This window comes from Choloepus didactylus, chromosome 8 (genome assembly GCF_015220235.1).
Source record: "Choloepus didactylus isolate mChoDid1 chromosome 8, mChoDid1.pri, whole genome shotgun sequence".
In the NCBI taxonomy this organism is placed as follows: Eukaryota; Metazoa; Chordata; class Mammalia; order Pilosa; family Megalonychidae; genus Choloepus; species Choloepus didactylus.
In genome coordinates this window covers 5,136,837-5,162,422 of record NC_051314.1, presented here as the reverse complement: position 1 = coordinate 5,162,422, position 25,586 = coordinate 5,136,837, and the positions used below count along the sequence as shown (strand labels likewise).

Sequence of the window (25,586 nt, the reverse complement as noted above, 5' to 3'; positions counted from 1 at the left end):
GTAACGGGTGAAACGCTGAGCGCGCCGGGTGGTAAGTCCTCCGGAGGGGAAAAAGCCAAGCAGGGAAGGGCGGTGGGCGGTGTGGGGAGAGTGGGCTGGTGGCGACCCCGGAGTGGCCGGGGAAGGCCTCAACGCGAGGAGGCAGGCCGCGGGCTCGCGGGAATGACCCAGGCCCGCCTCCGCAGCTGCACAAGGACGCGGTTCCTGGACGAGGCAGAGGCAGCGCCGCCTCGGAGGGCGGGCAGGGGCCGCGGCGGAACTTCGGCGCACGGGAGCTCACTTCCCGCCCGGCCGCCTCCGCGCGGCGCCGGAATCCTGGGGTGGGGGTGGGGGCAGGTGGCGGGACTTCCGGCGAAAGCGGAAGCGGCGGCGGCGGCTGGCGAGGCTGGGCGGCGGGCGGATGCCGGCGGCGCGGCACGTCGTGTGCGCCCTGTCGGGCGGGGTGGACAGTGCTGTGGCCGCGCTGCTGCTGAGGCGGAGAGGTGAGGCGGCCCGGGACCCCCTCGCCTGTGCGGCCTGGCGGGGCGGGGCTGCAGTGGGGACCCCCGCCCCGGGGGAGAGTACGGCCCCTCCCCAGTTAGCTCCCCGCGGTGCAAGCGCGTCTCCGGGCTTTCGGGGAAGGGGGCCGCGAGGGTTGCTCCCGGGGGCCGAGGCTCTGCGCCCGGGGTGTGTGCCCAGACCCCAAACCGTAAATTCGTGAGGGGAGCTGGGGTCGCCGAGGCCTGAGGCCTGACCTCTGCAGACAGAGGAGCCGCTCCGGAAAAGTCCTTGTCCTCCCGGCTCCCCGGGCGACCTGCGTGATTAAATCCAAAGGGCAGGCCGTCTGTTTAATCACTTTGTGTTCTCCATTAAGTGGGTGGCAGACTTTTTTGCAAGCCCCAAGGGTGTTTAGGGTCGGGAACCGGGATTAACTGTTACGTGAGATTCTCCGTCTGCGAGGCCGTATTCACCGAGTAACTGGCCCCCATGGAGCCTCTGCTCCCAGCCACCTTTCGTTCTCGCGCTGGAAATGCCAACTGGAACCTGCCGGTTGGTGACCTCGGGCAAGTTAATTAAATTCACCCATGTGTTAAATGGAGGTAACACCCACCTCACAAGGTTGCTGGAAGGCTTAAATGACCTAATATGTCTAAGGGTCTTCCGCAGCACCCAGTGCATGTTAAGCACTCAGAAATGGCAGTGGTTATTAGTAGACATTATTCTTAATCACCAAAGCTGTTATGTGACATACGATAAGAAGTGCTAAGTGGAAGCATAGGCACATTGTAGGCATATAGAATTGAGAGAAAGAGAGAATTCAGGGATGCATCAGAGATGGTGGTGGTTCAGCTGAGGCATGAAGAAAGAGTGGGATTTCAGCAAGCAAAGAATTGGGGGCAGGACATAAGGAGGGAAGCATTTCTGGCACGGTCAGCCCACAAGTAGAAGCACAGAGGTGTGGGGGCATTGGTTAGGTCTGGACAGAGGGATATGGAAGGAGATGAGGGTGGAGAATATGGAAGATGTTATATTAGAGACTTGACACTAGGAGAGCGATGACATGTGCTGGGAGATGTGGAAGCTGACTGGAAGGAAGACTAGAATACCCATGCTTCCAGAAGGCAAACTCCCTTCTCCCCAGGATTCTGGCTCTATAACTTCCTCTTCCAGCCTTCCTTAGCTTTTCTTCCTTGATGGAGGAAGCTGCTAGATTTAGCAGAGAAGAGATGTAGTGTTCTCCCCTTGTCTTTGCATTGAGGGCACGGGTGGAAGTGCATATCCTGTAATGCGTCCCCTGGAAGGTTAAGGATGAGCCTGGTACCACGGCCCCTTCCTGGAGTATCCGGTGACCCATGACATGTGACCCATGTCAGTGGGTCTTATCTTTTCATCAGAAAAATGATCAGGCAGATGAGGCTCTAGAAAGAGTGGATTTTTAAATCTCTTTGTAGAGTTATTTATACGACAAGCACATTCTGAGCCCTTGTTACGTGTTTGGCACCTTTGTGGGCACTGGGGATGCAGGGTGAATGGGCAGTCTTTGCCCTTGTGGAGCTCCTTGCTTTAGTGTGTGGTGGGGTTAGACAGACGGGAACAACTGGAGCCCAGGATGGTGAGTGCTATAATAGAAACAGAGTCCAGTGCTGCGGGGAGTGGAGGACGGGGGGGGGGGGGGGGGGGGCTGATCACCTGCTGCAATGGGTGGTCTTGCAAGTTTGGCAGTTTTGTTTTGGCAAAGCTTTGTCATGGATACCTGTTCTGTGGGCTGCTGGGTTAAACGTTTATTTAACAAATCCTGTCTTTAATTACATTGAGGCCACCGGAAAGAAACGGATTGGGCCTGGGGAAGGCAGCTGTGTGGCTAGTTATGCCGGAAGAAGGTTAAAGTTGGTCTTTCTGATATGTAGTCACAATAGAAAAGGGAAAAAATAGGTCATAAAATATATAGATGGAATAACCCTTGTTATGAAATAGCAAAAATCTTTGTTTTCTTCATGTCTCATGACTTAGAATCTCTTGGATGGTAATTAGAAATTACATTTAAAATGGAGTTAATTTTCTGATAACTGAATGGTTTTTATCTGCTTTGGAAATTTCGTTGCTGTTCTTTTATTTGGTGCATGTTTGCCAGGCCCCTCCTACATGCCAGGCAATGTGCTGACAAGAAGGTGGGATCACAAAGATGAGCACATGCCGTCTTGCTGTCTTGGGGGAGCCATCAGTCCAGTAATGGTGATGGTGGAGGCTTTCCAGAATACTGTGGGAGCACGGAGAGGAGCCCCGAGTCTTCTTGGGAGGGCCAGGGGAGGCTTGGTGATGAGATGCACAGCTGGCACGTCCAGGAACTCCAGAAGCTCAGAACCCAACACCACCTTTTTCATCCAGGGTTGGGTTTATGGACTCTTTTAATTTGTCCTTTCTTCCCCAGGTTACCAAGTAACGGGGGTGTTTATGAAAAACTGGGATTCATTGGATGAACATGGAGTTTGCACTGCTGACAAAGACTGTGAAGATGCTTACAAAGTGTGCAAGATCTTAGACATCCCCTTCCATCAGGTATCCTATGTGAAGGAGTATTGGAATGAAGTGTTCAGGTGAGTGCCGCTCATGGAACTGGCAGAGGCTTCCTGAGGATTGCCCTGGTTAACCCGGCCGACAGCCCAGCAGCCCAAAGCGTTTTAGCAGTGGCATCAAAGACCAGGTCAGGGGGCCTCGGCTGCCCCCGGGACCTCTGGGTTAGAGGTGAGCCTGGACCCCAGAGCACCCCTAGGCTCTCTTGAGTCCAGAAGTCTACTTAATGCCTTCTCGAACCCTGTGATGTTTTTGCTGCTCATTTACGGTAGGGAAGCTAAGACTGGGGTCTCCCCTGGAAGGCGCCACAGCGTGCCTGTTGACACCCTGGAACGCAGGTCAGTGATTGTGGAGGAAAGGGGAGGGGAATGAGAAAAAGAGTTACGTGGGCCACTCCCCTGGTAAAACAGAACAAACCAACAAGATCTTTCAAGTCAAATCCAATGTAAGCCCGACCAGGATCATTAAGTGCTTGTGTGTACTAGGCACCGTGCTGCATTCAGGGAATATGGAGGCCGCAGTGGCTGGCATGTGGGGAGTGCTGCCGTGGTTACGTCAGAAGAGCTACAGGTTTGGTGGGAGGGATTTGTGGTGTGGGGTCAGGAAGGCTTCATGGAAGAGGTGGGTTCTGAGCTGACCGTGAAGAAGGGGTTGGAAATGACAAAGGGGTGGAGACCCTCACACAGGGCAGCTGGAGCAGAGACAGGAGGAGGAACACCTGTCTTTTGTTTTAGGAAGGTTGAAAAATGTGGCTGGAGCTGGGTTCCTGCAGAGGAGGGGTGCTTCGGCCAGACTGCGGAGCCCCGTCTCATCTGTACCTTGCATGGCCACTGAAGGGGTCTGAGGTGGCTGTGGCCTCTGCAGGGGCGGGTGTGGCTGTGCTTGCCTCGACAGTCAGGAAATCCTTGAGTTCTATCCTGATTCTGCCACTTATTTGTGTGACCTTGGGCAATTTACTCAACTTGTCTAAGCTTCAGTTTTCTGGTCCTTAAAATGGGGATAATGCTAAAGCCTCACAGGGTTGTGAGAATTGAATGAAATTTTATATAATGCTCTTAGCACAGTGCATTCAATAAATGTAGCTGTTGTTATTTTTATTAAAATCTGGATAGGTTGGGGCAGCTGATTTGGGGGGTTTGTGTTGAGTGCTGGGGGGTCTGGGGTGATAGTAAGACATCCAGGTAAAGTTAAGCATCACCTTCTATTGCTAAACTCTGAGAGCATGTGAGTGGATGTGAGCGGATGTGCGTTTTGAAGGTAAACTCACCCTCAGTGAGGCCAGACAGGTGGTGTGGCTTGCCCTGAGCACTGCAGCAAGTGAGGAGCAGAGCCTGATTCAAGGCCAGGTTTCCAGGCCAGTGCTCACTGTCGGCTTCTTTCTTACTCTTTCTTCACGGCCCTGGACTGACAGGCTGAGCCTTGGACTCTGCTCCCCAGGAATTGAATGAGCTGGAACCCTGGAGGAGTGAACTCCCCTCTGCGGGGCTGCCTCAGTGCCCACCCACAGGCTGGATCCAGTCAGCCCCCATTCTAGCCTGGCCCACCCTGGCCTGTAGAGGGGTTGTCCTTACGCTCACCGAGCACCCTTTTCTGAACGTTCACACTCTGGGCATGCTCCCTGCTCAGAAATTTTTTCCAAATTCTTTCCTTTGAGACCCACCTGGTCTTCAGGCCTCAGGGTCCAGATGTTCTTACTTGCCCCCCTCACAAAGTATAGGAGAGGCTTCTCTTCTCTCAACGAACACTCCAGGCCCCACCTCCTTTTGTTTTTGCCATTGCCAGCTGGCACTTTGTCCTTTCTGCTGTTCAGGAAATGGTTAACAGTGTTTTTTCATAAACTGGTGTAAGTGTTCAACGTCTTCAACATTTAGTCAGTGCCTTGTGTAATGAAGGTCTGTTGGAGCTGTGGACATATATAGAGAGAAAAACATGTGTCTTATTGTGAGAAACAAGCACTATTGCTAAAAAGGAGTAAATGCTCACCCGATTGTGGAGAAGAAAAGAATTTATTCACAATCTTGCAAGAATGGGCGTGCAACCAAAATATGGGGGATTGATTGCAGAACAATAGACCCAGCACTATTTATTCCCTACACCTAACTCGCAAGTCCCTCCCCTGTTTCTCCGGTGGCTGGATACCTCAGCGGTTACATTCTATTCCACAGGCGTAACTGGCCTGTGCAAATTTGAAACATTCAAAATAAGTCTCTCATGCGAACTTGAAACATTTGAAACAAGGAACATTTGAAACAAGTCTTCACCCCTGATAATAATTGTTATGCCCAGGCCTCTTTCCTTTTTCTTTAACTGCACAGCTAGTCTGGGCTAGTTTGGTAACATGTTATGAGGCTGTTTTAGGAACCTCTACCCCTGACTCTTCACCTTACACCTTGCAAGGATAGTGGGCGGATAAACAGGAGGACTGGCCATCGATTACGGCTTGGCTTCTTAACCCTCTGCCAACCCCCAAACCGCCCCCACCCTGTGTGAAAGCTAAACTTAATCTAATTCTCACATTAAGTAGTTTACTGTTTAATGGACCTCTTGATAATGCACTTCCTAACGGTTTAATAAAATGGAAAGCATTGTTGAGGATGTGGGGCAGCAGGAGTTTTTACATATTCCTGGGGTGAATGACAGTGGTGGAGCCACCTAGGAAGACAGCTTGATAGACATGTAACATGCAGGTTTTTAATTTGTTTTCATGCTGTGACTCTCTTGATCAGTATTATTTGTTTTAACCCTGTTGATCAATGGAAAGCTTGAAGTTAAATACCAAAATTACATCCAGTTTTAAATTCATGAAATAAAGCATACTAAAGATAAATAAAGCATCCCAACCTTACTAAAGTGACTAAGACTGAAGTTCTTGCTAAGTCTTGCTGGTGTAGCACCACCCTTCTTCCTTGTCCAGTCACCTATTGGAGTCCCTCACCCCACTCTCGGCACCAGTGACCCAATGGTCCTCGGACGCAGGCACTGGTCAAGACAGAAAAGATTTCCGCCCTACGATGGGTGTTTGACCAGGGTCCTGGGTTCCAAGAATGGCCAATGGTGCCCCAGAGTCATTCTAGATCATTTTATTCCTACTCTGTCTGGGACATATTCTCTTCCTTCTAAGCTTCCGTCTGTGGGAGGAGTCAGAGGAGACGGGGGTTAGCAAACCACTCACAGCCCCTCCCTGCACTCCCCCCTGGCCCCACAGACCCCCGTGAGCCTCTGGGGAGACGGGGGCCACAGGTAACAGTTAATAACAACAGCAGCAGCTTATAATACCTTTTTTATTATTTACCCAGGTTTATTATCATAGACTACATGGAAAGAGCAGCTGGCTGCAAGTGAATGTTTAATAAAAATATTTACTGAAGCTCTCCTATTTTGTAGAAAGAAAATTATAGTTTCATTAATACAATGAGAAACTAAATTAAACAAGTAATTTAATTAATTTATGTTTTGAGAAATGTTTCACACTTAGAAATGAAGTCTTTTGTTTTTTATTTCAGTGATTTTTTAAATGAGTATGAAAAAGGAAGGACTCCAAATCCTGATATAGTTTGCAACAAACATATCAAATTCAATTGTTTTTTCCATTATGCTTTGGATAATCTTGGTAAGTAATTTGGATTATTTTTGTTTAAGTTTTAAAAATCATAGGTTTTCAGATTTTCAGCGATAGAAGCCAAAACTGTGTAAACAATTTCATTTTTCAGGAGAAGTAATGAAAATTATTGTATTTTGTATTTCATTTGAGTAGGAAGGAGCTTCTGATGATGTGCAAAAGGTAGGCCCCTTGCAGGAGGGTGTGACTGCTTTATCCTGGACCTCCTGAGTGCAAGTTCATGTGCAGTCGATTTCAGGAAAACCAGTGTCCACACCTTGTGAGGAAAGATGGGTCTGAGGGCTGGCCACAGACCTGAAAAGTGACGAAGGCCCGGGAGGAACAGGAGGGCCTTGAAGATGAGATTCTGATATTAAATCAGAATTTACATGCACTTCCTAACGGTTTAATAAAATGCAAAGTATTGTTGAGGATGTGGAGCAGCAGGAGTTTTTATATATTCCTGGGGTGAATGACAGTGGTGGAAAACAGCTTGGCATTCCCTACTAAAATCGAAGATAGCAACAACAACAAAAAGGGCATGTGAAAAACAAAAGCGGATGAATCTGTAAATGTGCCTGGAAGGTTAGAACTTTGGGAAAATGATAAAGACAAAAAAAGAGCTTTTCATAACCTGGACAGACCAAGAAGAACTCGGGATGTAACAGGCTAGTGCTTAGAGAGCACCGGGCAGCAGACACGAGCTTCGCACCATCAGCAAGAAGGTCCCTCGATCCAGGAGCCAGAGCAGTGCCGAGAGGGGGTCACAGCCCACAGGGAGACGGCAGGAGAGCAGCATTGGGTCTGTCACGTGAACGGCCTCCAGCCTAACTTATGGGGCCTTGTGCATAACCTGGTCATCCAACTGGGTCCCTGTGTGGCATCTTCTTCCCCCCTTACCGTCTTCCCACCCCCTTTGCTCTGTCTAGCTGGGGCCCCTGGACCCAGCCTTCAGGGCCAGCTCTGCCTGCAGCCACTCTGGTTCCACCTTTGTATTCAAGGGAGTAATTCAAGGCTCAGGAAACCCAGCATTCCGTCACCTCTTTTGCCCATCCCATTGACACCTTTTCTTTTGCTCCCAAGAATAGGTCTCTCCTTTGTCCCAAGGAAGGTCTGTTGTCCGTACCTTGATTCTAAATCCTGGGTCTCTCTTTTGTGTTTTTGTGCTCGAAGTCTCTTGGTGGCGTGTTCTAGAAGCCCATCTTATGATCAAGACCCTGCTACCAGCTAACAACTTGCCTGTTCATCTGAAATTCCTAAATTTCTTCTTTCTTCATACATCTTCCTACTCCTTTTTGTTGACCCTCCCTGATTCTGAATGTAGACTTCACTTACTTCTTGATTTCTGTTGCTAAACTTTGTGAATTCCAGATTTTTCATTCTGCCCCCTGCATTTGGGGTCACTGAAATGAGCTTGTGTTCCAAATAATGGCCTCCCAATTGCTCTGTCCCATTGCCCTGCCATATATGGCCATCTCCCAAGACATATAGTTAGATGCCAGTAATCCGGTAGTGTCATAAGACGGTTCTCAGTTCTGTCCTGTCAACACTTTTAGTACAACTTTGATGAGGGGGCTTGCAGATCCAGTTTAAATGACCTAAAGCTGATATAATGGTGAAAAGTTGGTTCATAGTATTAGGTAGTCAAAAAATGCTTTGCAAAAACAAAATTGAAATCCTGACAAATTTGAATGTTGAGCTAACACCAAAACATAGAATATAATAGAGAGAGATACAGTTTGCTATTTAGGGTCAGTATTTGATTCTCCTTGTACAAGATTAGGAAGACCTGGCTTATTGCCATTTGTGTGCAAAACATCTGGAGAATTTAGCTGACCTCAAGCCGAACTTGAACCACCAGTGTGGACTTGTTGTCGAAGCTTGTGGGGACTTAGCGCCTTGATGGGCAGATAAAGGCAGGGGACAGTCAGGCGATGGTCCACTCTGGTTAGCCCACATCTGGTGTCTTCCTTCGAGTTCCAGTTGGTTCAGGAAGAGTGACAGATTCATGGAATATGGGTTGGTTTTGATTTTAAGGATGTCAGGAAATTAGTCTACCTTGGGGATCCTAATTTAAGTGGACTTCAAGGTGTGAAGTAAGGTTGTGTTCTCTGTGTGTGACATCAGTAGGCAAGAGGAAGATTGTTGCTCATGACTGGAGACACAAACAAAGCTCTCGAGGAGCGGAACGTGTGCCTTTGAAGAGTGCGCAGCTCCCTGTCACCAGCACTTTTCAGAGAGCCCTTGGGTGGCCATCTTGGGAATGCTTTGGAAGGAATTTCTGCAGTGATTTTTTCTAGGTCTGAATTAACTGACTGGACAGCCCAAGACAGAATAAAGATACGTGAAACCCAGACTTGAGGTATTGTAGAGCTTTTCATAGAAGAATACTACGCTTTTTGCAGAGTAAATGATGGTTCTTCAAGGAAAAAGATATAAAGTGGGGTTTTTATTTTGTAGGAGAGAATCAGGCAAGAAGTAATAACACATCTGTAAATGTACTTTTTCAGGTAATGAACATACGCGGTATTGATTCTTGCTGTCTTTTTTGTTTGTTGTTTTTTTTAATATGCTGATCTAGTTTAGTTGGTTAAGGTACTGAATAAATTCTGCTTCATCTTCCAGGAAGAAGTCTCTTGCAATACCAAATATAGGAAATTTTCAGACAGTGAAATGGTGATAGGCCAATACCTGCCTTCATGGTTGCTTTTACTTTCTTGCATAATGTCGAAATAGAAATCAAGCATGTTAGATTGTCCTTCAGTCTGATACAATTATATGCATTTATTAATGAAAACTTAAAAGTAGAACAGCAAAAAGAGGAGGAAAATGGGTCTATAGTTTCTAAATCTGTAATTTCACTTTCCAAAATCAAAGGAATTGACCTGAGATTTTCCCTTCATCTTTTTTCCATGCATTAAAAAAAAAAAAAAATGGAATGGTAGTATATATACGTTTTCCCCCTACTGAACAATGTCATAAAATTTCTTTATAAGTATCAATTGTGAGCGTACTGTAATTTACTCAGATACTCCTGATGTTAATCATTTTCATTGTTTTCAGTTTTCCCTTAGTATAAGATGGCTGAAATGAGCTTTTTCTACTTCAATCTATGTGCATATCTGATTATTTCCTTAAGCTAAAATGAATGGTTGGACAGATACTAACCTTTGAAAGGCTCTTAAAGATGCAGTATAACGTTATAGCACTGTTATATCAATTTAAATTAAGAACTAAGGCTGCTTGTTTAACAGCATTTAAGGTGTGCCTCTGTTCCCTGGGGTCTTGGCGTCTGAGACTGAGGAGACTGTCCAGCCTCAGACTTTGTACTGGGACCTGCCTTTGGCACTGCTGGCTCATGCCAGTCGCGGCCAGCGAATGCAAGTTGACACTGATCCATGTGTTTTTCAAAACCACACAGGAGCAGATGCTGTTGCCACAGGTCACTATGCAAGAACTTCCCTGGAAGATGAAGAAGTCTTTCAGCAGAAGCACGTTAAGAGGCCAGAAGGGCTTTTCAGAAATCGATTTGAAGTTAGAAATGGTAAGTTCAAGTGGTGCCCCTCAGAGCTGAGCAAGTGAAATACGTTGAAGAATGACACTGAGTTGTTAGCTGAGCATACTTGCTGCCCCTTTCTCGGCATGTTGCAAACTAGGCTATTTATTTTGGTTTCGCACGGGAAAAGTACAGTTACCAGGAGGGCCAGTTCCCCTGAGGCCCTGTGACTGGGCGACAGAAGAGGTCAGGGTTGGGTGCAAGAGCAAGGGCTGGTGGAAAGTTCAGTAATTCATTGTCCAGTTCCAGACTGTGTGTTGGTGATGAAGATTCAAATAATATTTGAGGAAATACAGTAACCTTTGAGGGGCTGCTGGTTCAGCCAGGGCCTCGTTAGAGGCTGTGCGATTCGGGAATACTTTGGGTGGCGGGAGTGATGGCACATGACGTTCTTAGCCCAGGCCTAGGGCTCAGGCATGGTAACTCCATTCGCCAAGATGATGTATGTACGTTAGTTTGTAAATGTCAGAGAGAGCAGTTCACCCTTATTTTAGAAATGGAAATATCAAAACAGGGACCTGGAAAGCTACTGGACTGTCCTTATGTACATTTATGTTTTAAAAAATGAACTCACATCATTACTACAAAATGGGGCACAGACCCACATTGCTGCAAGGAATCTCATTGCTCTAGGATCAGTGAGGGGTTAGTGTTTCTGAGTTCTCCACCTCTGGTCCGCAGGCGGCCCCCCTCAGTTGCCTGGCTGTACCAAATCCCAGGGTTGCCTTGAGCCTTGCTCCCAGCCTCCCGCTCCCTCCCAGGAGACCCAGTCTCTGGGAGCGCAGCTGGTGCTTTCCATACATAGATTTCATTTTAGTCCTCACAGCAGTCTTGAGAGGTGCACAGTCACCCCCGACTTACAGATGAGGGAACTGAGGCTTGGCTTAAGTCATTTGTCCTGGCATCACGCAGGTAAAGCTGGACTTGAGTTAGTTCTGCCAGCTGCACAGAGCCTGCTCTTCGTGCTGTACCAGGCCATGCCATGCCCTCCACTCCGGGTCCCCAAGGCCTGCGTGAGGACAGCAGGGTCACGCGGTGGTGCACACCTTGTCAGGGAGCCTGAGTGTGCCTGCAATTGCTCGGCTGCCCTCCTCCCCCTCCCGCCCCCCCCTTTCTTCTTTCTAGAAAAGCTTACATCTTCACAGCAGAGGGCTCTCAGGTGACTGCTGACTCCAGCCCGACAAGGACAGCACTTCCTTTCCCACTGCTTCTGCAGTCGCTGGATGGCTGGGCCTCGTGCCAGGCGTCCAGGTGCCTGTGCCGTCTGCCTGGGGGTCTCTGGGGGTCTGACCCTGGGGAGGACAGAGGACAGGTTGGCCCAGCTCCTCTCTCAGTTCCTCCACAGATGCTGGTTGGCACATTCCTGGGCACCACCCACCTAGGAAACGCCTCCATTTCTGGAAGACACAGTGGCACTTACCCAGTAAATACAGATTTAAGAGACCTGAAGAGATGGAGAGTTTATTTCCATGTGGAACAGACATGCTTGCTTAGCTCCTAGAACACTTTTTTCCTTGCAGAATGATCTGAACCTTTGGTGTAGGACACAGGTACTCTGAAGCTTTTCTGATAGCACTGGCATACATTCTATTTTGTAAGTTTTATGTGTAATTCTTTTCGTAACACCATGGTGTCTTTGATGTCAGTGGCTTTTTAGGCATGTTGAGGCCCATTTTATTCTTACTTACTTGCCCTGGAGAGCTGGAATAGGGCCCTGGCCTGGGCCTTTAGGGGGCTACACAGCAGGGACAGCGGAGAGTGTATGGGTTCAGGGCTAGCTTGCCCTATAGCCAGTCCCCCATTCCCTGGCCTTGTGACGGGGTGCATTTCTTCACCTCTAAAAAGCGGTGCTACCCCATGGCCTGGCAGAGCCCGCACCAGGACTGAGGAGTCAGGTGTGCAAGTAGAACTCCCGGCACAAGCAGGTCCTGTACGGTGTTTGTTCCTTCTCATCGTCTTCCTTTATGACAGTTCAGTTTAGGATTGCTGACTTTTCTTTTTGCTAAATCATAGACTTTGGCTTTATTTTGAAATAGCTCAGAACTATGAGAATATATGCATGGCTTTTATTTTTTTAGTTTTTGAGATTGTTCGCATACCATACAATTATCCAAAGATCCAAAGTGTACTATCAGTTGCCCATGGTACCATCATACAGCTGTGCATCCATCACCACAATTATTTTTTTTAATTTTTAGAACATTTTCATTACTCCAGAAAAGAAATAAAGACAAAAAATGGAAACTCCAATCCTCCCATACCCCTAATCACCCCCTCCATTATTGATTTAGTTTTGGTATAGTACATTTGTTACTGTTGATGAAAGAATGTTAACAATAACTACTAACTGTAGTATATAGTTTGCAGTAGGTATATATTTTTTCCTTATATGCTCCTCTGTTATTCTAGTTGTAGTGTCATACATTTGTTCTAGTTCATGAGAGGAATTTCTAATATTTGTACAGTTAATCATGGACATTGTCCACTATAAGATTCACTGTTTTATACATTCCCATCTTTTAACCTCCATCCTTCCTTCTGGTGACATACGTGACTCTGAGCTTCCCCTTTCCACCATATTCACGCACCATTCAGCACTGTTAGTTACTCTCACAAGGTGCTACCCTCGCCTCTGTCCATTTCCAAATGTTTAAGTTCACTCCAGTTGAACATTCTGTTCATAATAAGCAGCCACTCCCCATTCTTTAGCCTCGTTCTATATCCTGGTAACTTATATTTCATGTCTATGAGTTTACATATTATACTTACTTCAACTCAGTGAGACCCTGCAATATTAGTCCTTCTGTGTCTGTCTTATTTCACTCAATATAGTGCCCTCAAGGTTTCTTCATCAACCCATTTTTTTTTTTTAAGACAGTTTAGTTCATATACCACACATTCCATCCTAAGTAAACAATGGTTGGTTCCCTTTATAGTTACATATTTATGTATTCACCACCATCACCACTATTCATATAAGGACATCTCCATTTCTTCCACAAAGAAGGAGGAAGAGTCAAAGAAGGTAGAGAGACAAAAGAAAAAGAAAAAAGAAAGAAAAAAAACATGACAGCTAGAAAGCAACAAAAGGAAAGACAGCATTAAACTAAAATAGAATAGAGTCATACAACATCACCAATGCCAGGAGTCCCATACCCTTCCCCTATGCCCCGTCCCCATATGCATTTAGCTTTGGTATATTACCTTTGTTATATTAAAGGAAGCATAATGCAATGTTTCTGTTAATTATAGTCTCTAGTTTGCAATGATTGTATTTTCCCCCAATCCCACCCTACTTTTAACACCTTGCAATGTTGACATTCATTTATTCTACCTCATGTAAAAACATATTTGTACCTTTTATTACAATCGTTGAGCACCCTAGGTTTCCCTGAGTTATACAGTCCCAGTCTTTATCCTTTGTCTTTCGTTCTAGTGTCCCACATGGTCCTAACCTTCCTCTTTCAACCATACTCACAGTCATCTTTGTTCAGTGTACTTAACATTGCTGTGCCACTATCTCCAAAAATGTTTTCCAAACCTCTCAGTCCTGTCTTTTCCTTTCTGTCTGCAGTGCTTCCTGTAGTGTTTCCTGTAGAGCAGGTATCTTGTTCACAAACTCTCCCACTGTCTGTTTGTCAGAGAATATTTTGAGCTCTCCCTCATATTTGAAGGACGGTTTTGCCGGATATAGGATTCTTGGTTGGTGGTTTTTCTCTTTCAGTATCTTAAATATATCACCCCACTTCCTTCTTGCCTCCGTGGTTTCTATTGAGAAATGTGCACAGTCTTATCAAGCTTCCTTTGTATGTGATGGATTGCTTTTCTCTTGCTTTCAGGATTCTCTGTTTATCTTTGATGTTTGATAATCTGATTAAGTGTCTTGGTGTAGGCCTATTCAGATCTTCTGTTTGGGGTATGCTATGCTTCTTGGATCTATAATTTTATGTCTTTCATAAGAGATGGGAAATTTTCATTGATTATTTCCTCTGCCCCTTTTCCCTTCCCTTCTTCTGGGACACCAGTGACATGTACATTCCTGCATCTCCTTTTGTCCTTAAGTTCCTGGAGACATTGCTCATATCTGTTCTTTTGTTTGTATGCTTTCAGGTGCATTGTTCTCCAGTTCCTGAGTGTTTTCTTCTGTCTCTTGAGATCTGCTGTTGTATGTTTCTGTTGTGTCTTTCATCTCTTGTGTTGTGCCTTTCATTTCCATAGATTCTGCCAGTTGTTTTTTGAGCTTTCAATTTTTTCCTTATATATACCCAGTGTTTTCATTATATGCTTCGTCTCTTTTGCCATATCTTCCCTAAACTTTTTGAATTGCTGTAGCATTAGTTGTTTAAATTCCTGTATCTCAGTTGAAGTGTAAGTTTGTTCCTTTGACTGGGCCATAACTTCCTTTTTCTTAGTGTAGATTGTAGTTTTCTGTTGTCTAGGGATCTGATTTCCTTGGTTACCCCAGTCAATAGTATCATGTCTCCCTAAGGGTTTGTCTTAGAAGATTGGTGCACTCTGTGAGGCCTCAGGTCACTGTGCTTTTCTGCCCAGCAGTTGGTGCCTGTTAGCCTGTAGCTCCAGAGTGGTGTAAGGAGGTGTGGTCCGTGGCTGTTTTCCCCCAGGCTCTGGGTTCTGGTTCTGAATGGAAGACGGGTAGTAGAGCTGGGCCTCAGTCTTTCCTCTTAGGGAAGATACACCCCCTGGGGAGATATCATTTGCATTTGAATAGTGTCTATGACTCTGCTATCTTCACCCTTGTCTGGTCAGAGCTCTGGGAACTGAAAATGGCTGAGGCTTTCTCCACTGCACCGAAAAAGGGACAGAAAGTCCCCTTCAGGGCCAGTCTGTGGCCACCCTCCGGCTCTCCAAGGTTGGTTATCACCAAAAGCCTCTGTCTGCTTGTTGGGGATTCATATCTTATATTGAGCAGACCACGTTTGTGATTTGAAACCCCAGTTGGCACTCAGGTGAGCTATATTTGCTTGCTCTCTAGCACCACGAGGCTTTGCAGTTCAGGCTGTGGGGGGAGGAGGCTACCGGCTTGGACCCATAGTTTTTACTTACAGATTTTATGCTGTGATCTCAAGCATTCCTTCCAATTCAGGTTGGTGTATGATGAGTGGACGGTCACATTTGTCCCACCACAGTTATTCCAGATTATTTATTAGTTGTTCCTGGTTGTTTATTAGTTGTTCCAGGGGGACAGACTAGCTGTGTGTATGGCTTTTATACTCTCCTACTACCTTGCTTGTGTTTTGAGACAAAAAGTAGCAGTTGCTTAATGAGTCTGCCTACCTGGTGATCTGGTTGACTGAATTCTCTCTCCGGTTTTGCAGCTGGTTTTATTGTTTTGTATGTGAAAAGTACCAGAATAGAAATTGGGAGATTGGATTCAGTTTCTAGCTCCATCATTGTCTACCTGGATCATTTTGAGCAAGTCACTAATCTGTGCTTTGGTTTCAGTATCCACCTCTGTAAACTGGGAATATTTCTACCTCACGGCTAACATGAGGGGTGGAAAGCATTCACTACACACAGAGCCTGCTGCCCGTCCATGCTAATGCTTGCGTGTTGTTTAAACCTGTCCTGTGTGTAACCTGCTGAGGCTTCTCTGAGCACTAGATAAATTTGTGAAATGTTCAAAGAAGCCAGAATTCTGACACTGTGCTGTAGTTTTCCCCACTGGTCACGGAGCTCCAGATGGTGAACTGGATAGTTCCAACCTGGACATTCTCTAACATGCCAGACAAGTGGTCGTGGCTGTGCCTGTGTTCGGTTCTGGATCGGAGATGGAGGTGTTACTTCTTGACCCAGGGTCCCAGGACTGAGACCCTCCCTCTGCACCTTTGCCTTGAAGCCTGACAGTGGCCCTTGACACAGAGAGATCATGGAGGAGCTGCTGGGGGCGCCTGATGGATGTCAGCTTGGACCCTAAACAAAGCCATTTTTCACCAAGAAAGAAGATGTGTTTACTGTGCAGTCCTACCAGGGGGGTCTAGTCTACCCAGTCGTCCACACTGGGAAAACGAGTCCTTGGAATGGACCTGGTGTGAACACAGTCTGTAATTATCTGTTAAAAACGTACTGCTGTGTCAGCTGAATTGTTTTGTAAGTTGTTCTCTTAACAAATTTTCTCAAGTTTGAATCTGATTTAGACCTGTTTTTTTTTTTTTCTTATTACTTCAGGATACTCCATGTGATTTTTCATCTTCAAAAATATAATCTGAAGATGAACTGGAAGGAACTTCCTTTTTTTTTTTCTTTTTTTTAATAGTAGATAAACTAGGGATGAGAATTTTTCCTCATTAACCTTGGTGGTGTTTTTTTGGCTGGTTGTATGCTGTGTCTCGATGTTCCTTCCTGACAGACCAGGGCCATCTAAGTAGGGACAAACATCACTCAGGGCACAGCGTCATTGTTTTAATTCCTGCAACATGTTTTGTTCTTTACTCTTGGCAGCGGTAAGACTTCTCCAGGCAGCTGACAGCTTTAAAGACCAGACCTTCTTTCTCAGCCAGGTTTCCCAGGAAGCCCTGAGAAGAACCATCTTCCCCCTGGGGGGATTAACGAAAGACTTTGTGAAGAAGATAGCTGCTGAGAATCGACTGCATCATGTGCTCCAGAAAAAAGAGGTAGGATTGATGCCATCTGCTTCTGATTGATGACTGATTTGCACTTGCCACCTTGGGTGTTGGGAGAGTCAGGGTCCTGGGGGGTCATGATGCCGCCTCCCCTCCCCAGAGAACAGATAGGAGGAGTTCTGGAGCTCACCATAGGAGACAGCTGGGACAGGGCTCCTTCATCCTTCCCTCTTCCTGGCCCTTTGGAGCGAGGCAGCTCTCCCAGAAGCCTCACGGCTCACTGGGGTTCTCCTGGGTCAGCCAGCCAGGTGAGAGTGGGGCAGTGCAGAGCAGGCACCACGATACCTGGTGTGTCTGCATTCGCGTGTGCCCTCTCTGTGCCAGGCACCAGGGGCTGTGAGGATTGGTGACAAGCAGACAGCTTCCTCCCGGCCTTCTGGGGGTACCTTACAGTGACAGACTTGATGTATGTCATGGTAAACTGAGAATGAGTCTAAGAAGGAAAGTGTAGGATCCTGTGAGAACCACAGTGGTCTCTGATTTAGACTAGGGGGTAGAGAGTTCTAGAAAGGCCACTGAGGAAATTGTCTTTCGCTTCAGGCCCAAAGAATGACTATGATTTAGTGTCACATAGAGGGTTGGGAGAAAAAGGTTCAGACAGAGGAGAGAGCTTGTACAGGGGCCCGAGGCAAGAAAGAACTTGGTTTATTGAGGGAATTAAGGTAAAGCCAGTGCGGTGGGGCTCAGTGATGGAGGATGAGGTGCCGCTGGGTGAGCCAGTGAGCTCAGCAGACACTGGGGTGCGCTTTCTAATCAGGCCATCTCAGGGCTGATGCAGCTTTTGCTCTAGCAACTACCTCTTGTTTGTCTCCTTGGGAATGGGCATGGCTGGGCCTTTCATCAGCATTGGTTGTTCCTGAAGAAGACATCCATCCATCTGTCTGTCCACCCGTCCATCCATCTGCCAGCTCCTCTCTGTCCATTCCCCTATTTGTTTCCAGTGGGGTGAGGGAGTTATGGAGATCTGTGGGGAGGTCTTCACCCTCATGGGACCCACACTCCAGCAGGAGAGACAAACCAGAGCATAAATGATGAAGCTGTATGACAGGTGGGCAGTGGACAGAGGCCTTCTTTGCGCTCAGTCTTCTTGTGCTTTAAAGGTCACCTTGGGAAAAGCATCTTCTTCTTCTGACCGTCCCACTGAGGCTGTGGCATCTGGCCTGGCTGCTCTCCTGTTCTGCTCTGGTCCTGCCTCAGCCCCACTGCTCAAGGGACAGTGGCCTGACCAGCTTGACCAGGGTTGGTTTTCTTTCTGCTGCTTGATTTTTGGTGAACTTTCATTCCCAGTATCATTTCCAGGGGCAGCTGGCCTGATGTTCTGCCCACACTCCAGGCCCTGCTGGGCTTGTAAGTGATGCGACGTCACTTACGTGGCAAGAGCCAAGTTTTGGAGCCTTAAATAACCTGCTTTAAGCCCTTTCAGGTCCGTTTGTGGTTGTGACCAGTGTCTTGTGGGGCTCTCTGCCCCGGAAGTGGGGTGAGGTTTAGGGCAGGTGGTGAGGGCTGGGCAGCCTTGGCCACCCCTTGGGGCTCGCAGGATGGGGCCCGGCCTGCGGTCCTCTGCGGTGGAGGCCTGCGCACTTGGGACGCCTCCTGTCCACTGTTGCGCTCATGGTCGGCCTTCCTTTCGTTGCAGAGCATGGGGATCTGTTTCGTTGGTAAAAGGAATTTTGAAAATTTCATTCTTCAGGTGAGTGTTCTTTGATCAGAAGGATGGAGCCATTGTTTCAGCTCTGGGCCCAGGTCTTCTTACTGATGAACCCTTTGTTTTCCAGTATTTACAGCCGCGGCCTGGTAAATTTATTTCTGTAGAAGACAATAAAGTTCTGGGGACGCATCAAGGTGAGGCGCATCCACTGGCTGCTTTCCATCGTCAGCTCCTTGAGGGGAGGGTGTGTTTCAACTCTGGGAAACTGCGACAGGATGCGGTCCCCCACCCTACCCCAGCCGGCCAGTGAGTCCCGGGGGATCTGCCTGGTCCACTGGGGTCTCGCTGCATAGGGTGGTCGCTCTGACCAGGCTGTTTCATCTCCATTTCAACATTGGGGTTAATGGAAATGATCACCATCTGTTTCAAAAGAACTTCACTCTGAATTATGTCCTTATAAATTATTTTCTCACTAAGGAAGGAAAATACTAGATTACAGAAAAGTTCCACTCTGACAGAAGTGGTTTTTAGGTTGACTTGAAAGCCTTCTTTTCATGGGTAAGATAGTGAAGCAGTGGGATCGGAAGGGGCCCCGCGTGTGACAGTTTCCAGCTCAGGAGCACTGGTCCTGTGGGCCCACACTGTGTCACCTTCAGAGAGGACAGATGTACTGTGGCAAGAGTTCATAGTCCAGGTGGAGACAGACAGGTGTGGAGGACATGCCACGAGAGGTGTGTGGACAACATGCCACGAGAGGTGGCCAGGTGCAGTGGGACGCGCCCTTGGGGTTAGGGCTGACGGCACCCAAGAGAGCCCCTGGGGACGTGATTGCCGAGAGTCTTGACCCTGTAAGACCTGAGTTGTGGGACTGGCTGGAGGATAAGGGCTAGGTTTTCAGATACTGCCAAGTCTCACGGAGGAATTGCTCTTTGGAATTCTTCTACCTTGGTTTGGGCAGGACAGCTTCCCCTTCCAATGGGGGGTGGTGGTGGGAGGCAGGGCTTAGAAGTCACGGGCTCCCCACAGCACCAGGCAGTGGGAAAGTAGAAGTTAGAGGAGGTGACACCTGGCTTGGGGCAGAACTGCGGGGTCTTCCCAGCCCCAACCCTGTGGTGGTGGTTGGCTGACTCGTGGTGGATGCCCGTGATTGCAGTTTTAGTGCTGAGCTCAGACTGTGCAGATCCCCATCAGGTTGTCTCTGCCTTATGCTATGGGGGTTCCAGATTCCGGAGAGTGGGGGATGGGAGGTGCTGTTGCATCTGGTCTCCTGACAGTTTGTTTTGGGGTCAGTGGTGTGCAGAGCGTTGTCAGGAAGGAATTGGGCCCTGATAACCTGCAGGAAGCGGATGTCGCCGGCCCCAGTGCAGGCAGTGCATTGGACACCGGGGCATGGGGGGCCTTGGGGGTTAGACCCACAAGACCGCAGCCAGGCCAGGGCCTCCCCAGGGCATTCAGAGGCCACGTTCTGAAGCGGCTGCCCCTGCCCCTCATGGGTCAGGCAGTCCCTGCTCTGGGACCTCCTCTTCCCAGTGTGTGTGGTCCATTCCTGGTCATGGTGCATCCCTCGTGCTAATGGGAACCCGGACGCCTAAGAGAAGTGTTCAGAGCCCAGTTCTGGGTGGAGAACCCCAGGTGAGGTGGGGTCCCAGGGTAGCCGACAGCAGTCTCTGAGGGAGACACGGCAGGTGGGGTGGCGTTCCAGGCCTTGCTGCAAACTGCATCTCCCCAGGCTGGTTCCTGTACACTTTGGGCCAGAGAGCCAAGATCGGCGGCTTGAAGGAGCCCTGGTATGTGGTGGAGAAGGACGGCGCCCAGGGTGACGTGTTTGTGGTGAGTAGCGCGCTCGCCCATTGTGGGGTGACCGGGGTCTGTTTTCAGCCGATCCAACAGCATCTGGGCCTGGGGCTTGTGGAGCACTGCCAAGTCACGGTCAGTGCCAAGCGGCCTCGCCCGATCTCTGTGTCCGTCGGGGACTGACCCCAGGTAACAGGAGGGCTCGCTCTCAGTTGTTCAGTTTTGAGGAATCTATTAAACTCTTCCTGTGTGCTGGTCACCCTGTCAGTTGTCACAGCAGTCTCTGTGAGTGGAGACACTTTCTCTGATGTTAAAAAGGGAAAAATGAGACTCAGAATAAGTAATTTGCCAAAGCCCACCCTGGAGATGAAGTAGCTTCACTGCCTGGGACAGTGCCAGCCTTGTGGCAGGAGCTCAGTAAGGAATCACAGAAAGTGCAGTGGCAGGGCCAGGATGCCACCCGGCCGCCTGCCACCTGGCCCCGAGCCCCTGCCCTGGACTGCACTGCACCCGACTCCAAGCAGGGCTCCTCACTCGGCACATGTTTGGCCTCTGGGGTGCATGGGGCATTGTCTGGGGACATTTTGTTTGTCTCATCTTGGGGGGAGGTACTACTGATGCCTAGTGGGTAGGGGCCCGGGATGCCACTAAGCTGGAGCGCCCCCTCCCCCTCTCCCTGTACTCAGAGTCACCCAGCCTCTCGGGAGAAACCCGCTCGAAAGCCAGCCGAGCCGCTGCCTCGTGCAGTCACCAGTGCCGGGGAACCTTGTCTTCACTGCGGCGGAGGCGAGCAGACCTCGCCTGCCCGTGCTCAGACCCCCTCCCGTGAAGGGCCATGGGAGTGAAAAGCCTGGAAATGATGGGGGCTGAGCATGGACTTGAGTGATTTAACAGTTCAGTGCTCTTTGTTTGCTGGAGAGAAACCTGAAGGGTCACTGACTGCTACTTGTCCCCTCATGAAACTCACTGCCCACCTGGAGCCTGAAATCCTGGAGTTGACACTGCTTGGTCCTGCTCCTCCAGGGGCCTCGCGAGGGCAGGGAACAGGGAAGGGCAGGCGGAGGCTGGAGCCGCGGGCAGGAGTTCTGACCTCCCCCCAGCCCAGGCTGACAGTGACCTTGGACGTTCCTTTACCTGCTGTGCCTGAGTCTTCTCTTTTGCAAAATGGGGACACAGTGGCTTGTGCGATGATGAAATGGATTTCCACAGGGGAGAAGTTTAGATGGCGCAGTAACCCTTCACGATAAATGCCTGCTGCTCTGTTCGTCATTACTTTAGTACCGGGTGGTGGGCTCTGGGGTTGGGGGCCTCAGCCTCTGGTCTCGAACTGCACACTCCGCCCCGCAGGCCCCCCGGACGGACCACCCTGCACTGTACAGGGAGCTGCTGCGGACCAGCCGTGTGCACTGGGTCGCGGAGGAGCCGCCCGCCACCCTGGTCCGCGACAAGATGATGGAGTGCCACTTCCGGTTCCGCCACCAGATGGCACTAGGTGACTGAGTGGGGGCCCCTGTCCCGGGGAGCCAGGAGCAGGTGCTTGGAGCTGGGCTGCCTTCCGCCCAGGGGGGCGCAGCACAGATTGCATGAAGTACTCCGTGCTCCTTTTCCCTCCCCCTCCCTTGGGGAGCGGCCTGGGAGGTGCTGGGGGACAATGGTTCCAGCATGGCTGGATTGGGCGGCAGGTGCTACCTGCTGCCCCATAGTGCCTGTGTGTCCTGTGGGCCTAGCCAGCAGCTCGTGAGCCCCTCGGGTGCTGCCCTGACCGTCCTAGCAGGAGGTGATGCTGGAGGGCCCCTCAGAGCCAAAGTCTCTGTGCCCACTACTTAGTGCTCCCCCTTTCCTGAGGACCTGGGACCAGCGTCCCCCTCTAAGGCAACTTCTCTCCCACTTAGTGCCCTGTGTGCTCACCCTCAACCAAGATGGCACTGTGTGGGTGACAGCTGTGACGGCTGTGCGGGCACTTGCCTTGGGCCAGGTGAGTGGGTGGGCCCGCAGGGGCTGGGGAATGCGGGGGCTGTGCCTCAGCACTTGGGAGGGGGTGCCTTGCTGCAGCCGTGGGCCTGGGGCTGTGAGTGGTGATGCCACCCCAGGTGTGTGTGCGGCCAAAGACAGACCTGAAAGGATGTGTGGCTCCTAATCCCCTGGAGAACACAGTGTTGGCAGGTTGGAAGCTGAGCTTGGAGGGGGTTCACATGGCGGGAGTGCCAGGGCTGCCATGGGGAAGACCCGCTCAGAGCCCTGCTGCTTGCTCTCCCGGGGTTCCTGCTCCCCTCCCACGCAGACTCTCCTCTCCCTCAAGCAGCAGCACCAAGCTCCAGAGGCAGTTGCTGGGCTGGGCCCGAGCTGGGAGTGAACTCTGCAAAGTGTGGCCTCCAACCCCTTCAGTGCCACCAGCCAGCAGCACCAGGCCTGTCCACCGCCTGCAGCTGACCCAGCCTCCCTGTTTTGCAGTTTGCTGTGTTCTACAAAGGGGATGAGTGCCTGGGCAGTGGAAAGATCCTGCGCCTGGGGCCGTCCGCCCACACACTCCAGAAGAGCAAGTCCAAGGCAGCTGCCGAGTGTCCTGGCGACAGCCCCAGCCTGAGCCCTGCGCACTGACCGCCCGCTGCGCCGACCGCTCCTGCCACTCAGCAGCACAGAGGCCCGTGGGCTCTGGAGGAGCACGCCTGGGAGCCAGGTGGAAATTCCAGAACTTGAATTTACAGTGTTTGAAACGAAACTTCACTGGGTGGCTCAGTAGCAGCAGGAAGACGGCAGGGGAAGGCGCCTGTAAACCTGAAGCTCGAGCGCTGGAATGAAATCTCTGAAGCACAGATGAGGATGAGGAAGACGAAGAAAGCCTCAGAGGCCCGTGGAGCAACATCAGACGCCTCACATTCGTGTCAGTGGTGTCCCAGGAGGGGCAAGGAGATGGGGGTAGAAAAAATACTTGAGAGATAATGGTTAAAAACTTCCCAAATTTGGTGAATGACATAAATCTGCAGACTCACTCAAGCTGCTCAGGAAACCCCAAACAGGACCTGCCCTCCAGGCTGCTATGGGCCTGAAGCAGAACGAGCAGAAAGTTCCAGAACCGTGCTCCACCAGGCCTGCCACCAGTGTCCGCAAGTGGCCCCTTCCAGAGCTGCCTTAGAAATGAGGGACAGACACGTGGGGGAGACCAGCACAACAGAAATACAAATCCAGAAATCTTAATTTATTGTAGACTCTTCTCACTTGTGCTGTCAGTCCAGTGTTTTGAGCATTAATAAATATACATTTGTTAAAAACTTCCAGTGTCTATAATCTCTCGCAGTGTTAAATCATAAAAATAGGTTTATGGTTTTTTTTGTTCTAATAAAACTGGCAGTTGTCTTTTGGTAACAGTTCTGATTGAATTAAAAACTACACCTCAAACGCAAAATCCTTTTGGAGAATAGAAAAAGATAATATGAAGGGGGGCTCTTCAGAGACTTAAGAAAATTTTTTTACTTAGAAAAAGTCTCATCAGTGGTAAACATTTAAGGAGACCATCGTTTTGGATCCTCACAAGGCTACTCGTCTGCCAAGGCACATGGCTCATTCAGCACGAGGACTCGGAGCTCAACCCATTTTCAGGTTAAGTGTGTGGCCACAGACCATTGCAGGTATGTTTTCCCTCTTTTTTTAGTCATTTGCTTGCATTTTCAACAATTAGATGTAAAATTTGCACAGTACAAAAGTATTTACTTAATTTTTCTAGTCTCTGGTTTCTCACCCGGGAAACGGCTGTCCTATTTATCTGGACAGCTTGTTTGCAGAACAGATGAAACCCTGAAATAAAATGTTAATTCCAGGCCCCGTCCCACAACCCCTCAGGCCACGCTGTGCCAGCTGCCTGCTGTGGGAGCGTCACAGCTGGGCCTTGTTATGAGCTTCCAAACAGTTTGGTAACCACTGAAAAGCGCGGCTGTGACTTGGTCCCTTTCCACAGTGGGCCATGTGAAGCAAAATGCAGTAACTGCCAAGACTCGGGACTTCAGGCTGCCTGGGGAGCCTGAGGGTCGGAAAGAACTAGAAATTGGAGGAAGGAGCGAGGCGTCACGGAAGGCTGCAGGCTACTGGCTGAGTCGTGAACATGTGACTACTTTAAAATCCTGCTGAGCACGGGTGCTGGGGACCCAGGAACTCCACCCGCAGTTCACACTGGCTGGGAAGGGCTCCGGGAGGCCCCGTGGGCTGGGGGGCTGCCCAGTAGGGGAAGGACCAGCATCTGAGTCACAGGCACCCAACTCTGCGTCCCGGCCTCAGTGCCACAGGGCTCCACGGAGAACCTGCCAGCCACAACGCTCAGGGATGAAGAGGCTAAAAAACAAACTTGGTGTGAACTCAGGAGGCCAGGCCAACGCCCAGGGTGCCCAGTTCCTTGCCCAGGTCAGCAGCAGGAACTTCTGTGGGATGACTTTGTTCTAAACCTCACCCCCGATGCACTTCACACTGTGGAGTTGCTGGGTATCAGTTACATCGATGCTCGCCGGGTTCAAGTATGACGGTGCAATCGCTCACCTATAAAAATAGTGACTGGACATCCCAGAGATCTCTCCTTATCAACGAAGTGTCCAAATGTAAGCTCTACACAGGTTTCACTTTCTCAGGGTCCCACAAAAACGTATAAAAATATCTCTGCCTTTCTCGACATAGCAGGTAATCTGCTTTGAGACAAGCGGTGCCTTTGCAGAGGTTATCGAGGCTGTGGCCACAGGCCTGTTCTGCAGAGATGCCTGCTCGGCAGTCGGGCCCTCACCTCTCCCCGCGCTGCGTCCCTGAACTGTGGCGAGCTGCTGGCCGGCTGGTGTCCCCATCCTGCAAGGCCAGCTCACGCCCTGCCCCTCTGGCTCCGAGCCCTCTCATGCCTGGGCTGCAGCACGACTTTGGCTCCTTCTGCAGTCTGAGGACAAAGCTGGGCCTGCCCAAGGCCAGGTCTCCGTGTGCCAGCGGGCTTTGGCACTTGTCACAGGGTCTGACGGGTCCCAAGCCCTGGGGAGCCGCACCCAGGGCAGTGGCACCTGAGCTCCGAGGTCTGCGGATGGGTGCGGTGGCCTTTGTGGAGGTGGTGACCCTCACTGTTTCCTGATGGTTCAAATTGAAGTTTCGTTACTGCCTCTGTGCGTGGGAAGAAGCCGTCAGGCAGGCAGAGGGTCAGTGAAGACGGCTGAGAGCACACAGGGCAGACCCCGGCACAGAGGAGAGGGGAGGGGGCTGCTGGTAGGGGGGTCTTACTGGCCTGGGAGGGCTGGCCCCCACCCCTACTCTCGTAGCCCCAGCCTTGCAGCAGGGTGT

General features: G+C 49.7%; 2 protein-coding genes across 5 annotated transcripts in view; one reads left to right on the top strand and one right to left on the bottom strand.

Moving 5' to 3' along the window:
- Positions 1-361: 361 nt before the first annotated feature.
- TRMU (tRNA mitochondrial 2-thiouridylase) lies at positions 362-23,557 on the top strand. Of its 4 annotated transcripts, XM_037845862.1 has the most exons (11): positions 362-482; positions 2,909-3,074; positions 6,555-6,661; positions 10,071-10,193; positions 16,665-16,837; positions 18,483-18,536; positions 18,622-18,688; positions 20,224-20,324; positions 21,636-21,780; positions 22,181-22,263; positions 22,740-23,557. In XM_037845862.1, exons 1-11 carry the CDS (start codon positions 401-403, stop codon positions 22,884-22,886), a joined length of 1,248 nt encoding a protein of 415 aa, XP_037701790.1. In that variant the 5' UTR covers positions 362-400; the 3' UTR covers positions 22,887-23,557. The 4 variants fall into 4 exon arrangements, with proteins under 4 accessions (XP_037701790.1, XP_037701792.1, XP_037701794.1 ...); XM_037845864.1 differs by lacking the exon at positions 362-482 and having other exon boundaries at positions 2,939-3,074; positions 16,724-16,837; XM_037845866.1 differs by lacking the exons at positions 362-482; positions 2,909-3,074; positions 6,555-6,661 and adding exons at positions 6,718-9,011; positions 9,110-9,159 and having other exon boundaries at positions 16,724-16,837.
- The window catches only part of CELSR1 (cadherin EGF LAG seven-pass G-type receptor 1), a 155,836-nt gene continuing 147,710 nt past the window's right edge, over positions 17,461-25,586 (bottom strand). Inside the window, exon 33 of the mRNA XM_037847325.1 lies at positions 17,461-25,409. Within this exon, the coding sequence (XP_037703253.1) occupies positions 25,385-25,409 (25 nt within the window). The 3' untranslated portion in view covers positions 17,461-25,384. The remainder of the gene's footprint in view (positions 25,410-25,586) is intronic.